Source organism: Aulostomus chinensis, chromosome 1, assembly GCF_037954235.1.
Source record: "Aulostomus chinensis isolate RoL2024-O1b breed Wild chromosome 1, RoL_Achi_v1.0, whole genome shotgun sequence".
Taxonomy (NCBI): domain Eukaryota; kingdom Metazoa; phylum Chordata; class Actinopteri; order Syngnathiformes; family Aulostomidae; genus Aulostomus; species Aulostomus chinensis.
The window spans coordinates 58,249,083-58,264,531 of NC_141320.1; the positions used below are offsets into that span (position 1 = coordinate 58,249,083).

Below are 15,449 nucleotides of genomic sequence, written 5' to 3' on the forward strand. Positions count from 1 at the left end.
AAAGAGGATCCCTGCAGGTTCATCAAACATGCTTTCAGAGGTTCTGGGGGATCTGACGCCTGCATTGATTTGGGGATTTAAGTCTCGTTTTGGGGGGGGGGGCATTTTCAGCTCCTTGGTGAGCATATTCAATGTAGCGACTCTGGTGTGAGCCGTGAAAAACCCAGAGTGGGACCCGGCCGCTGCATCACTCTGGGGTCAACAGCAGACCCCCACCCACCCACACCTCTCTTCTAACAGGTATTCCTGTTATTCTCAGCGAGAGTTCAGTCGTCGGTACGTGGTGTCATGGAGCAGCGGCTGGCTGAGAGGGGTGGGGGGTGGGGTCCTGGAGAGCACGGTTGGTTCAGAGAGCTGATCCCTAGGGGGAGGAGGACGTCCTGCTTGTGGAGAAACTGTCACACAGAAGAGACATGAGAGCTCAACAGGTGGGACACAAGACGACAAGACAGTCACTGGCGTGAGAGGAGACGGTACCTCTGAAGCCGGTGGACCATCTGAGCCACGAGGGAATCGGAGATGCCGGGGTAGGACTCCTCCGCCAGCAGGATGGCTTCCCTCAGCTCGTCCAGGACCATGGGGTTCCCGTTCACCTGCTCCTGTCTGGCCTTAAGCTGGGAGACGCACAAGGGGGGGGAGCTGAAGATTCAGGGTGCATTCACACCGGGAGCAGTTCCTCCAGAGTGCAGGAGCTCCTTACCTCAGCTAACGCAGGAGAGATGACAGTGGCCAGGCTCTGTGAATAAGGCCTCTTTGGAATGTCCTTTGTCTGCACCGCGGAAAAACACACATTTTTTTTTTAATTCAAGAATGTCTCGTCTTCGCGTCTTAGCTCAACTTCACTCCGCTCCTGTCTCACCTGCTCTGTCCCCCCCGACTGCCCCTCCCCATTCTGCAGCTTCTTGGGGTCTTTCTCTCGGATGGTGAAGATCCAGTCGTCGCTGCCAAAGTCGTTCCCGCCCGACGCCTGTCCATCATGCTCTCTGGTGACATCATCAAGAGGCTTAATAACACGACTTTTTTCTTTTTTCCAAAGCTGTTCAGGCCTATTTGAATTGTTTTCTCCGACTGTAAGAAAGCTGCAGTGACAAGAGCTGCGGGTGTAACAGGCTTATGAAGTAACAAGAAAAGAAGAGCTCCAGGCTTACGAGTCGGACTCATCAGAACTGGACTCTGTGGTTCTGGACTGCTCTGCCTTCCACCTCTTGTACTTGTCCACCAGCTCCGTCAGGTAGGACGTCTTTTTCGCATGGCGAACAATCAGCTTATGCTTTAACAGTTCTTTGGCAGTTGGCCTCTGTGGAGATGAGGAGGAGAGCGCGTGAGGAGAGCCAGAGGGAGTGCTCTGGGCTCTGCTAGCCAGGACTGAATCTACTTACAAAACTGGGCTCTTTGTTGAGACAGGCCTCAATAAACTCCTTCAGCGGTTTGCTGTAGTTGCCCTCCAGTGTTGGCGGGTTGTTCTTTGGGATAAGAAATAAAACCTTCATGGGATGGAGTTCTGAATGGGGGGGCTCGCCTTTGGCTAGCTCGATAGCCGTGATGCCCAGAGACCAGATGTCAGCCTGGAAAACACACACACACACACACACACACACACAGGGACAGCGATATGATGGGTCATCTAGCGCTTCCCATGAGACCGCCTGAGTGCACGGTGTCAATACCTCACCTTTGAGTCGTACGCCGACTGCTTGATGACCTCGGGGGCCATCCAGAAAGGCGTGCCGACGAAGGTGTTGCGCTTGATCTGGGTGTCGGTGAGCTGACCCGCCACACCGAAGTCTGCCAGCTTTACCTCCCCTTGCTCTGACAGCAGCACATTGGCAGCTGTGGAGGGACAGAGGGGACACACACGCACACACACACACGCACACACACACACACACACAAACTGAGTCAAGAGTCGTACCGCTTCTGTCACAGCCGCTAAAATCTCAGAAAGATGCAACGACGGTGCTTCCTAACAGGAAACTGTTGCGTCTCTAAATTTGATTTTATGTAAAGAGAGCGTCTCTCTCTCTCTCCCTCTGTCTCTCTCTCTGTCTCTGTCTCTGTCCCCCCCCCGCTACCTTTGATATCCCTGTGGATCTTCTTCTCAGAGTGCAGGTACTCCAGCCCCTTGAGGATCTCTCTCAGGATTGTGGCGATTTGGGTCTCATCCAGAGCACCGGGCTCCATCTTTGGTAGGAAGAAACAAAACAAGAAAAAAAAGAAAGAAAAAAGTTGTGAGCTGTGGGTGTTCGTAGAGCCTCGGGGTGGAGGGACTGGCTCGTGTCGCGTTCAAGGTCAAAAAGGTTAAAGACAAGCAAGGCAAAGGAGAATCTTTTTGTCTTGAATGGATACTTTTTTTTTTTTTTTTTTAATGGATGTAATTAGTTTTAATGGGTTAAAATTTCTTCTCCACAACATCCTTAATTCCACTTTTTAATGAATGTTCAAGTCAGAAAACCCAAATTGAATGTATTGAGTGTTGTCTTGCGTCATGTTGACAAACACTATGCTGCTCCCAGACCTGCACTGCATCCTGGGAGATTCAGTTCCTTCAAAATAAAAGCACGGGGCTCAGAAATCCTGCGCCTTTTCGGTGACGGGAGGGACGATTACTCACCAGATCTAACGCTGAGCCTCCGCCTAAATACTCCATGATAATCCATAACTTGGTGTCCTGGCAGAGCGGGGAGAGGGAAAGGGTCACCCAGGTGCATTGGTGGATCAATACTCACAACTCATTCACTAAATGCCGCTTTAATCCTTCACATTTAGTGCTACACATTTAATCTGGGATTAATCCTATAATGTTATTTGATTTCAAGGTAATAAAATAACCTCTATGCGTCACCTTCAGGTACGAGCCGTAGTACTTGGTGACAAAGGGGCTGTCGCACTGGCTCAGCACTGTGATTTCCTGCTGAATGTCTTCGATCTCGTCCTCCGCTTCCTCCAGGTCGATGATCTTGATGGCCACTACTTTCTGGGTGCGATTGTCGATGCCTTTGAAGACCTCGCCGAACGAGCCCTTGCCAATGCGCTCCAGCTTGGTGAACAGCTCCTCCGGGTCCACTTTGGCATTCTGGCAAGAATTGGTAAGGGGGGGGGGGGAGCAGGGGGAGGAAGGGAGAGGGGGATTCAAAAAAAGAAAAGGAAAAAAAACGGAATGTTTGAAAAGAACTGAATGTCGGGGAGTAAACAGGAAACAGCAAGTAGGGTGGCATTCCTACAGGATACTTGAACTCACACCTTGCAACATCTTGAGTTTGTATACACAGAAAGAAAGAGGCAGAGGAGGATGAGAGGGAAAGAGTGTAAGAATTGGATAGCACAGATTAGAAGACACGTCCAACACAGAAACGATAACCCTGAACTGGAGACATTTCATTGGACGTCCCCAAATTTTAAACTTTCTCTAGGGATTCTGAGGATGCACGTGTTTGGCAGTGGAGCAGGACAGCAGGAGAGTTCTCGTTCCTGTGATTGATTTCTTGAGGCTGCGTTTGGCAGACTTTGAGCATGGGGGGGGGGGGGGGGGGGGGCGGGCTACAAGAAGAAGCAGGAAGCTGTGTTGGATGCTAGTCCTGATGCACTACAGCGTACAAACCATCTTTTTGTTCCGTGCTGGTCAAGAGACCCCAATATCTTTGTTCATTCCAAACGTGTTCCTCTCACCGCTGGTTAAAGGGATAATGGCGGTAACCGTCCTGCTCTACGCCTCCTGTGTGTCTTTTTATTTGGCACCTGCAGTTACTAGGCACTTTTTGGACCAAACGTATTTATAGGAGCTCCCTGGAGAACTAGTTTCCCTGCGGGGGCTTTGTTCCGTCTGTGTTCACGCTGCAACAGTCAAACCCAGAAATTCACATTTTAGGCCTGTAATTATACTTCTTCGTATTTCACCTTTATGTGGCATGTCGATGATGAGAGCCAAGTCACACCTTCTCCCCGAGAATATCGACAAATACTGATCATCTCTTAATATATCGGTGTCGGTCTGACAGCGGCGTTCCCCAAGTCTCACCATCTGTCGTCTATAATAATGCAACAATGTGAAAGCAAATGATTTACGGCCTTTTGGGAATGTTTTGGGATAAAAACGTTCCTAATGTTCCAGCCGGCGGATAGTGGTTACCTTTCTACTTTCCGCTACCTTTCCAACGTACAATCAACTCGAAATGTGTCGACAGCACAGATAGAAATATATTTTAACTAGAAAATCATTCAGTTTGATCTGGTCCCAGGCCAGTGCATCCCACTGTGGGCTAATGTATTTAGCAACTAGCATCTTCAGAACAGACAAAAACATCCCATTGAGCTCCAGGTAGCATCTGATGGGATGTCATCACAGCGGGTAGCTAAGAGCCACTGCTAGTCTCGATGTCTTGTTTACCTGCTGTCTAACCATCATCTCCACTAACCACCTACAAAACACAATCGAACCACACATGACGGGCACTACAATAAAGTATACAGCAGAACTGTGAGGGGTGATAACAACTTAGCACAGGCTGAAGGGAGGCTAACCCTCACTCTTCATGCGCCAGCGAGCTTCCAGTAGCACCACAAAGGTGACAACATCGTAAAGATTTGAATTGCAAAGCCAAGACTTTGTTAAACGCCTCTTGCCAGACACAGCTCGTTACGGACTGGGGTTTGCGTCGCTCCTCGTAGCTTGGGGTGCTAACACGGCTAACCTGACTGGGTTGAACCCCGCAGCAGGGAGCCGGGGAGTGAACGCTCTGTTCTAGCCGGGATCTGAACAATTGTGAGGGATGTTGAGCTCACCTGTATCCCCGGCAGGTTACCCTGAACGGGAGAATGGGCCATGATGCTTCTGTCTAGATTTGAACGCAGGGTTCAGGTCCTGTTGGCTAATGTTTACAGTCCCGCTAGTGCTGGTTCCGTTAATACGAAGTGTCCAGCCCAGAGCACCTGGACAACTAGGTCCTGCTGGAGGACCACTCGCTGTCGCGGGTACTTAAAAAAAGGGGAAAAAAAGTAGATGGTTCTTTCCTTACACACTGTGTCGGAGGACCCTTCAGGTCACCCCAAAAAAAAAGCTGAGCAAGCTAACTGTGCTAATGCTAACGCTGCAAACAAGAAATCCGCAATGTTAGCTTGCAAACCATTTGGCAAAGCTGTCTTATAGCCGATGTCCCATTCTTGGGTGTTGTGCTGCGGCTGCGGCAGCAATTTTTTTTTTTTTTTTAGTTCATGGAGAAGATACAGCAATGCGTTTATATATTAAAAAAAAAAAGAAAAGAAAAAAAGAAGCCTTCCCCGTCACTCCGTGAGAGCGTATTCTCTGGCTAGCGGTGTTGTCAGCTAGCTATCATGGTTAGCTCGCTCACGAGCAGAAGACCGAGCAGACGCTGTGTCTGCTAGCAGCAGCCTCCGGAGCGCGGTTCCTCCTCATACCGCGAATGTCAGCCTCCCGTTAACCCACCGCCTCGCTTCGACGTCCGCACTAACTCGCCTCCGGGGTCCTCCGGTATCTGCGGGCAAAGATAGCTCGCGGGTGTTTTTGTTTCCTTTCTCACTTTCGTCCCGAACTCTCCGCCATCTTGTCTACGTCGGCGCCGTGACGCTCAGCTGGGGCGGATCTGGATCCGGATCAACCGCGTCCTGCTCTCCTCCACCCGGGTACTGATGCTGCGTGGGTGGCCCCCACCATCCGCGCCCCCTTCCAAGTAGGTGACACGTAAGAGACCTGACATTTTAGGAGAATTATAACCACTTCATTTCTATTTTTATGTCAGGTAACCTGCGTGGTAGACACGCAGCCGGATAAATACACAGCCCCTGGTTATCTTCCTATAAATTGTGAATATTGTGACCAATTTGAATCAATAAAATGTATCTATAAGGCTCCAAATCATTAATTTTCAAACTAAATTTGCAGTAAACCAAACTAACGGCGTATTCCTTTAAAAACAACTTGATTATCACTCAATATTTCTAATATATCCGCCACCCTTAAAGAATGTGAATTAAAAACGGTATAGAACCATTATTATTAGTCTTATTTTGCATAATTTAGCTTCATTGTACGTCCAGATTTCTCAATAAAACCAAGTCCACTCAAGCTTGCCCAACAGAAACCTTCATATTCCTGCCTGCAGTTTTCAGCAACTCGGTGCCAATCGGGGACGTTTCTCGTGGTTGTCCGGAGGGGGGCGCTAGTGTCTTAAGCCTCGACTGCTGCTGCTGCTCGCGTGCTGCGGGACAGATGACCTGCGCATTCTGCGGCGGTTGTGTGTGCGGAATAGACGCCGATATCTCACGACAGATGCGCTAAACAGCGGTGAACAGCTCGAGGATGTCATCCTCGTGTGTGTGTGTGTGTGTGTGTGTGTGTGTCCTGATAGGAAAACAAAGAAAAGTGCGGCAGTTCAACAGCTGGTGTCGCCTACAGGGGGAAGGAGCCTCGGTGTGAGGTGGTCTTCCGACCTCTGTGGGTGACGTGACAGTTTTTAATAAACAGCTTTATTTTTCTTTAAAAAAAAAAAGCATTAGGATTGCGTAATTATTGCGTCATTTCGCTAATGAGGAAACAACCTTTAACGTGCGTTGTTTGTAATGCAGTGATTGGTAGAGGTAAATGGAATATCTCCAGTGAGAAGTAAAGCACCCCCCCTTCCACTCTTCCACCCCCCCCCCCCCCCAACAGCGTCCTGGGTGTAGCGTGTAATGGGAAGCACTCCCTCCTTCATGCGTAAATTATGTAGGGCAGGACGGGAATGCTTTGCCACCTCCATTTCAGAAACCCCGGCCGGTGAACGTGAGGGGGGGGGAAGGAAAAAAAATAATATTTAAAAGGAAAAAAATATTTAAAAAAAAAAAAGAAGAAGAAGAAGCCACCACCATCATCGTCAGGGAGCAGCCTCGCGTCGCCTATTGTGAAACCAAGGAGAGGAGAAAGATGGACATCACCGATCAGGGGGCTCAAATGGAGCCGCTGTTACCGTCGGTAAGATCCCGAGCTGTCACGGTCCTCCGGTTCGCTTTAGGAAATCACCTCGCCGATTCTCCCTTTTAGGAATAAAAGCAGGCGACCTCAGGATGAAACGCGGTTCACATTCGGCATCAAATTTCTATTTCATAAATAATAATAATTAAAAAATGTTCATTTAAAAAAAAAAAAGAGATCCGTATTGGGATGTTTGGTGTCGTCTAGGTTCTGGTGGTCGTTGCGCAGCATCAGTGACACGAGTGATGGGTTCACGGCGTCCGCGGGGCCTGGTCCAGCTCCTCTCGTGTGCTGCACAGGTGGACAGAATGTTACACGCCAGCTACAGTTGAGTCCTGCTACCTGGCTAGAAAAGCTGCATCTGCTCTCCACTTTAATCACGTCATTCAACCTAGTTCGGATCTTTTTTTTATTTATTTATTTTATTTCAGTTCCATCAAGTTGGGTTTGATCCTCCATCTGAACGTTCTCATTTTAACACTAAACCCCCCCCCCCCCCCCAAAAAAAAACCAGGTCGTTTCACCCACATGTAATGAAATCTGGCGTTCAGAAATGCCCGCCGCATCATCCTCGCGTGTCATTTATTTTCACCATTTGTCCTTTTGGCATTGGGAGAGTGGTGGTGGTGGTGTTGGGGTTGGGGGGTGAAGTTGTGAGTGAGCTCATGGTGCCCAGAGTGCTGGTGGGTCAGTGGTCTATGTGAGGCATCAGAGTCTTCTCATTAGCATTCAGGTGAGGCTGTGCAGGGAAGAAGGGAGGGGGAGAGAGAGAGAGAAAAGAAGTCCCTTCCTGCGCCGGGAGAGAGATGAAATATGATGCTATGTGCTCACCCTGGTTAAAATCAGGGATGACCCTTTTATAGAAATCAATATTCTCCAATGTTTGTGCAATTTGTGGACGTGTCACATGAGTTTTGTGTAGCCTACAGTGGACAAGGCCGATGCGTGGTAGGATGGCGGTCTAGTTCCCCTGCAGCCTGAATGCAGTGAGGCCGGTTGGTTGTCATTATAACTCATCGCTTGTCGTGCCCTTTTTTCCCCCCCCCCCCCTTTTTTCTTTTTTGTGTGTGTGTGTGTGTGTGTGTTTGTTCGCCTACGTGGCAAGCGAATGAGTTGTCATGGTTTCAGCAGAATGTGTAGGGGTATGCGAGGTGTCAGTACGTGAGGGTATCGGGGACGACGCGCGACACGGGTTCCACCGTACAGAATTCCAGCAGGTTACCAGGATCCCGCAGATAAGCAGGGGATTATGTACGAGAGGGAAGGACAGGATGCAATATTGTTCTGTCGTACATTGAGTTTCGACACGTGAATTTATTACGCGTTGAGGAATTTCACGACACACAGTCAGAGGATGTGGTTTGTCAATGCACACAATGTCTCTCTGTTGTTGTTGATTGATTTCTCTGTTCTTTGACTTGCAGGAACAAAGTTCCCAAGAAAATAAAAATGTGGTGAGTAAATCTCTCAATCTCCTCATTTTCCCACCAGTTTGCCCTGTTGCATCACCAGCGTTCAAAGCACTCGATACAACATGGTTTCAAAAACCCACTTGTAAAAGTAAAAGGAAGAAATATAAATGCATAAAACCATAAGAAATGAATGAGCAAGTCTTTAAAAAACATGTCTACTCACTCAAATACACATATTGAGACCCTTAATTGAGTTTTAACGCCACTACTACTACTACTTTACACTTATACTACGATACTTTATGTTTAAGCGTTTCACTCTACTACAAATAGTTACAAACATATACTCATCTTATTAAAGATAAGGTCAGCCCGTGCTCTCTGTTTACAGCTGGATATCAGACTCAAACAGCCTTCCCTCCAAAAAACAATGTTTTATGGATCCTTTTCGCCACTTATTTTCTGTTTTTTTTCCAAGATTAGAATAAAAATCTGTTTCTGTCGGTTTTAACTTGAAGTAAATTAAAAGCCTGCAAATTCTTGTGCAGATTTCAATAACGCCGTGTGTCTTCCCATATAACGGTTAATGTTTGGCATCAGACATTAGAGCCGGAAGTGCCAAATGTGGCCTAAATGTGGTCCAATGAGGCCAAAATGATGCCAAAATTAGGCCCAAATGAAACCCAAATGAGGCCCACATGTGGTCCTAACGAGGCTCAAACAAGGCTCAGACATGGCCCAAACGAAACCCAAATGAGGCCTAAACAAAGCTCAAACAAGGCTCAAACATGGCCCAAATGAAACCTAAATGAGGCCTAAACAAGGCTCAAACGAGGCCCAAACGAAACCCAAATGAGGCCCACACGTGGCCCTAACGAGGCTCAAACATGGCCCAAACAAAACCCAAATGAGGCCCACGCGTGGCCCTAACGAGGCTCAAACAAGACTCAAACGGGGCCCAAACAAAACCCAAATGAGGCCCACACGTGGCCCAAACAAGGTCCAAACGAAACCCAAATGAGGCCCACAAGTGGTCCTAACAAGGCTCAAGCATTGCGCAAAAGATGTCCAAATGAGGCCCAAACAATGCCCATCGTTGCCCAAACGTGGCCCGAATGATGTCCATACGAGGCTCAAACGAGGCCCAAACGAGGCTCAAACGTGGTCCATACAAGGCCCAAATGCGACTGCTGTCTGGGTTGGTATCTACGGTCCGGCAATAAGGACAAAATTAAGCATCACAATATTTGTCAGCTTATATCTTGATATTGTGGCACAGATGTACGGATCACTGTTGGTTCTTTTTCAAAATATTAAGACAGTGATTTTTTTAATTACAAAGTAATCATCTTTAACGTAGAAACTGACAAAGTATAAAGCAGCTAGAGTCTGGAGAGATCAGATAAAACCAGGAAAATACAACACTTGTACTATAAACAGATGTAAAAAAAAAAAAAAAAATCTGAAATCTCGTCTAATATCATGATACGTAAGGATTATTGTTATTAGGTGAATTACATGAGCACCAGTCTTTGTTTTGGAGCATCAACGAACGTCATATAAAACCTTAAATTAGCAAGCTTCTTTTGCCGGTGGGTATTTTTAGATCACAATTACAACACGTCAGCGTGCGTTCGCTAGCCAACCGAGCCTGAGAGCAGGTAAATAAGTAATGATGGCGGGAATGAAGTCGAGTAAAGCGTCCTCGCCCTGGAAGGGTTAGCGTGGAAAGAGTATAAGCAGACAATTGAGCCAGTCATCGAGAGTTTTGATGCATGCATGTCATCTGCGCTGACAAGATATTGCTTATGCAACTGCGGGCTGCGAGCCAGACTGAGGACAAGACTGAGCACAAAGTGTCTGCCAACGGACAAATTGTGAACCCTCCCCTTAATTTTGTTCCCTTTTCTGCGTTATGGACTATTATAATATTAATAATGGCCGCCTCTGTTGTTTGACCTGTGTTGAGGCTGCTGAGTGGAAGATTGAACAGATTCATCCTGTCTCAAAGAGCAACTCATTCATTTTTGATGGCACCCGTGCGTTTGTGGTGGAAATTGTCGCTTAAAAATGTGACACAAGTCGAAACAGTCACATTTAGTTCAAAGGAAATCCAAGCTGTCGTGTGCTTAATCCATATATTTGTCTAATATCCAATCAAAAATCTCTCAACACTGAACTTTGAATCAAAATTCACCTCATAGAAGCTTGAAAAGACATTGACGTAACACTCTCTGCATTGGCAGGTTTATTTTAATCAAGAACGAAGCAAAAAAAGACAGAGAAACCAACGTTTTGTTTTGTCTTTTCTTCTTGTAGTTAGTAAAGCAAATTACCAACCCAGTTCGCTGAACTAACCTGGTCAAAGTTTAACATCACAAACCTGACTGGGGAACATTTCCCGACCACTTTGTTGTTTGTATTTTAGCATCGTTCACCTCATGCTCTCCCATCGTCCCCATTCAGTGACTGAGAGCATCGTCTGCGTTCTCGTGATGTAACTCAGCGCTGGAAGGTTCATCCCTCTGTTGATCTTGAGTCCCTCTAAAACCGCGTCTTGACTTGAACTTGGAACGTGGACCTGGTTGTGGATTTAACTCGCAACCCTGACACAACAGTCGGCTCCCCGCTAGGCTTGCCCGGTTCGGGCCGGTTGATTGGCCGGCTTGTAGATGATCGGTGAGAGCAGATGGAGGAAGCCTGCTGGAGTTACCCGGGCTTCTTCCTTTGAGCGTGGTGTTCTTGGACCAGCGTGTTGAACTTGATGATCCAAATGTGCGTTCCTGGCAGGCGGGCGAGAAGCCCACCCTCGCTAGCTAGGAGCCCAGACCGGCTGTGCTCCTTTCCGTGTTTAATTATAGCCGTGGAGGGTGAAGAGGGCATCAAGGTAGGTAGAGGGTGCAGGAGCTTTTTTTGGAAAGCAGGAGTTTGTGGGATGAGGAGAGAGAGGCATATAATTTGATTTTGTGTTGTTGTGGGATTAAGCTGTCTAATCTCCCCGGTGAGTGTCGACATTAAAATAGCACTTTCCTATATTTACATTATCCCAGCACACAAGCGCATTTATTGTTGTAGCCTTTCATATTGTTGCGTTGTTGTGTCAGCGTCTAGTCAAGTGTTGGACTGTCCCGGACAGGAGGGGACGGGTCTACACCTCTGGATCAGGTGCACACACACACACACACACACACACACACACACACACACACACACACACACACACACACAAGAGCATTCACTTGTGTGTTTTTTTACCGCCACGGTTTTAGACTTTTAAAGCCAAAAACTGAAACGTTCAGTGATGCGTACTGTCCCTTTAAGATAAAGAAATAATTTGCTGTCGGAAAATTTTAAGTAACCGCGGCTCAGGTGCACAGCTGAGACCATTATTGTCATCCAATTGTCCTTTCCTGCGGTAGAAATAGTTGCTTGTCCGTCTACGTCTCCATCACAGTTTAGCTAAACCCAGAGAGCAGCTTCCCCTCGTCCCAGGTAGGTCGAACAGCAACTGGCGTGTGCGCGTCTGTGTACAGTAGGACGCCGTAACTATTCCTGCTCAGCAGCAGCGTGAAGCCCCTCTTAAAGAATGATGGTATGTGACTCTCTGTGACCTAAGACTTCTCTTAGGTAACAGAGCTACAGAGCTCGGAGGCTGAGCAGAGCAGAGCTGTGCACAACACAGCATCGGTGATGTCAGAGCACTAATCTCTCTGGGGGATTGGCGGATGGACGCTTGTCAGAAACATTTGATGTGACCCTGGATGAAAAACGTCGGAGGGAGAGGCAGACGCAGACGCAGAGTCAGAGCAGAGCCGAGCTTCCTGGTTTTGTTTTTGTTTTTATGGTTTTTTTTTGTTTTTTTTACATTTTCTACATGGGGCTTACTGCCACAATCCAGCATGGAAAGAGCAGCTGAGTGGAGCGGCTGAGGAGAGGAGAGGGACTCTGTCTTTCCTTGCAATTGACTCTCCTATACAGTCACAAACACACTCTCTGAGTCCAGAGCGGGGCTCGGGCCCGCTTTTCCTCTCGCCGTTGCCGCAAACACAAGGGAAGTTAGCGAGCAGCCTGCTGGAGACGAATCATGCTCACAGTGGACCAAAATAAAGGATCTATTTATCAGGTAGGTTACTGGGGCTCTGCATTTCAAAGAGGGTGAGGATATCTGACTTGGTTTTAATTCAAATATTGAACAGCTGTATCACCACTGGCATTTCTGCCACTGAAAAATACGCTTTTGCGGTCTGGATTGATTTGTATGCACAGTGCGTTTTTGGTTGCATCAAGGTTAAAGCAGTAGCTACAGTTACACACACGCTCGCGCGCACACACACACAAAAAAAAGCAACAATACCAAAATAAGCTCGCGTGGTCCTTAGCGCGCAGACTGCATAACATCAAAGTTAATAGGGAAGGAGAGTCTCGCTTCCTCTGCTGCAGAACTGGCAGGATGTGCTGATGTACATGCAGAAGGTCCCAAGGAGGATGGCTGACAGATGGGACTGTCATTCTGGGGTGAGAGGAGCTTACCGCTGTACTGACCCTGGTTATCTCTGAAGGAGAGAAGGGTGAACAAAAAGTACAGTCTGGATGTTTGTCTGACTATTATGTCAAGTGTAGTGTCCTCCCTTGGGATTATTTGTTGAACGACTGTAAAGATTTGTTCTTTTTTTCTTTTTTTTTTTCCCCCCCCTCTTCAAAATCTATCCAAATCTTAAGCTGTTGATACATTTTGTTACACTTTTGTCAGATGTGGCTAACAAGTAGCAATGCTACATGTCCATATTTCTCTATTCCGGTGATGCTGCCAGTCCTGCTGGCACTGCCACGGTAACCATGGCCATCTGTGAGGAGGAAAACCATGACAACAAATGCTGTCAACCAATCACTGTACAGCTGTTGATAATCCATCTCCCCTCTTAGCTAGCTAGAAGCTATAGAATCGCTCTGGCTCTTAAATGTAGCATGTCCACTAAAGCAGATTGAAAATAAATAGATTTACATTAAGAGCGGGTCTTGCGGGTTTTGCATGAAACACCACCTGCCTGGTTGTTTTCCTGGGCTTAGGGTGGAGAACGAATGCAACTGTAATGTCCCTCTTATCATATAACAGCTTCAACATCTCTCAAAATAATTGCTTTTTTTTTTTTTTTTTTTTTTTCCCCCCTCAGAATCGTGCATCCCTAATCAGGCAACGTAAACATTCTTTCTACCCCTGTTGTGAAAGCCCAGGGAGAAATCACCGGAGACCATATTGCAGAAATTAGGTCACATATTTGCTTCCTATGGAGCAAATATAGAATCCCAGAGAGCACCTTGGGAGTTTCAGTAGATGTGTGATTTATACTGGCCCACTGAATTATAAACCTCCGGTTGTATCTGTATTATTTCGCTATCATATCATTGGATCCATAACATGCCCTGTTAATGTCGTATTTGTTCACACAAGTCAGGGTTGCGGCAAGGAAAAGAGTCTGTCCATTTAAGCCTTCACCATATTTCTATAGTTCCAAAAAAAAAAAAAAAGTGACGTGTTTCTTGTGGGTGTGATATTGAGAGGTGAGGTGTGTGTTTGGAGGTGTGTGTGTGTGTTTGGAGAACACTTTTATATCGTGCCTTGGTCCCGAACTGTCGGGAGCTGCTGGTTTTGGCTAGCTCGCTTAGCTTAGCTTGTACCTGGTAACGAGCAGCAGTCGAAGGTCGGGAAGGTGCTCTGGCGGTGATCCGTCACTTTGCTCAGATGAACGGGATTTAAACAAGTGCCGGCAGGTTCTTAAGCTACGCTTTGTACTGCATGAGTGGAAACCATAAAACGACACAAGTGACAGCAAGCGACTGCACGTTTTCTTCCCCCCAAAACATACTTCATACCCACAATGCAACTGTGTTATAGGGCAAGACCGAGGTCACACCCTCTGCCGTGAACGGTGACTCAGATGTTGCCCAAAGACTCAACCAGACCTGCGTGTACCCAAGCCCAAATCTGAAATACTGTTCTACCACCAGAGGCTGGGTGGAGATTCGCTGCCACATGCAGAACCCGGGGAACATGGGTCACACTCCCGGAGAGATGTAGATCAGTTCACAGTATCAGTGAGCGTATTGATCCTGACTGTCTTGATCAAGGGATTGATTGACGATGTGACCCACCGCGGTCATGTTGTCCGATCTCACCGGCACATGATGCCCTCTGACAATCCGCAACGAAATATCAGGGACCTTTCAACACCTCATTCCCTGTCCTGCCTTTCAAAAACCGTGACCAGGCTTGACAGACTGGTGTCTTTTGTTCTCCTGGACACCAGGAACTTCGTCTACAGCAGCACAGTGCAAGGACGCGTGACACAGACCCACAACCCTGTTGTCCGTGGCGTTTGAAAGACACCACCAACCACTGTACGGCCTGCTTTGGCTCACCACTAACCGTGACATCACTCTCTGGCCTAGTAACCTCAGACACAGGCCAAACCAGTTTTCCCATAACAAAAGGTGTCCCTGAATGAATCTGCTCTGTTTGGTGAGCAACTGGCCAATTCTTGGATCGCTGTATGTGTAGCACTGTGATTGGTCTGACAGCAGAGCCTCGGACAAAGGAGAGCTGTTTCAAATGCAGAAAATTAATAAATAAACACAAAAGATGTCCGCTATCGTTATGGATTTATTGTTACTGACTCTGAAAAGACACTAAAGTTGGAGGATAGATTACAAAGCTTCTGAAAGGGATACAATCACACTGTACCCCTGAGCGTAGCGTTCAGCCTCGAGGATAAAGAAGAGCTGGGAATACACTTGCCAATCCTAGCAGATTATGTAAAGACCGGGAGCATGTGCTAAATGAATGACCTCAGCCTTCAGGGGAGCGCGCACGCCACGACTTTCCACTTCAAATTCCCATGGAAACCCTTTGGAGAGTTGACAGATGAGGACGTTAAGAACAAACAAACATGTAGTGCGGGAGACGTTCGGTTGATCATGAGTATACACTATCAGACTTCATCCAAATACGGCTAGAAATAATCAGACGTTTGATGTACTCCCGACTCACTTCGGGAGGAGTCTGTTCTCATCACACT

The 15,449-nt window shown here is 47.3% G+C and overlaps 2 protein-coding genes across 6 annotated transcripts in view; one reads left to right on the top strand and one right to left on the bottom strand.

Moving 5' to 3' along the window:
• Positions 1–361: 361 nt before the first annotated feature.
• LOC147272437 (serine/threonine-protein kinase 24-like) lies at positions 362–2,181 on the bottom strand. Its single transcript, XM_086202811.1, has 8 exons — positions 2,073–2,181; positions 1,673–1,830; positions 1,380–1,565; positions 1,149–1,297; positions 860–983; positions 701–769; positions 478–614; positions 362–395 (listed from the first exon to the last, which is right to left on the bottom strand). The coding sequence occupies exons 1-8, from the start codon at positions 2,179–2,181 to the stop codon at positions 362–364; spliced, it is 966 nt and encodes a 321-aa protein (XP_086058937.1).
• Positions 2,103–15,449, top strand: part of LOC147272438 (sodium-driven chloride bicarbonate exchanger-like) — a 47,169-nt gene continuing 33,822 nt past the window's right edge. For 3 of the 5 annotated variants that reach the window (XM_086217041.1, XM_086217206.1, XM_086217280.1), the window contains exons 1-3: positions 2,103–2,186; positions 2,948–3,086; positions 8,389–8,418. In XM_086217041.1, coding sequence (XP_086073167.1) covers positions 2,952–3,086; positions 8,389–8,418 — 165 coding nt within the window. In that variant the 5' untranslated portion in view covers positions 2,103–2,186; positions 2,948–2,951. Of the gene's footprint in view, positions 2,187–2,947; positions 3,087–6,655; positions 6,965–8,388; positions 8,419–12,082; positions 12,500–15,449 lie in introns of those variants that run through there. The other 2 variants (XM_086217063.1, XM_086217130.1) reach the window with 2 other exon arrangements.

Coding starts and splice junctions, on each gene's coding strand:
- LOC147272437 (XM_086202811.1), bottom strand. CDS start 2,181: ATGGAGCCCGGTGCTCTGGATGAGACCCAAATCGCCACAATCCTGAGA. Junction 1,831..2,072: donor GATCCACAGGGATATCAAAG/GTAGCGGGGGGG, acceptor GTCCCTCCACAG/CTGCCAATGTGCTGCTGTCA. Junction 1,566..1,672: donor AGTCGGCGTACGACTCAAAG/GTGAGGTATTGA, acceptor TGTGTTTTCCAG/GCTGACATCTGGTCTCTGGG.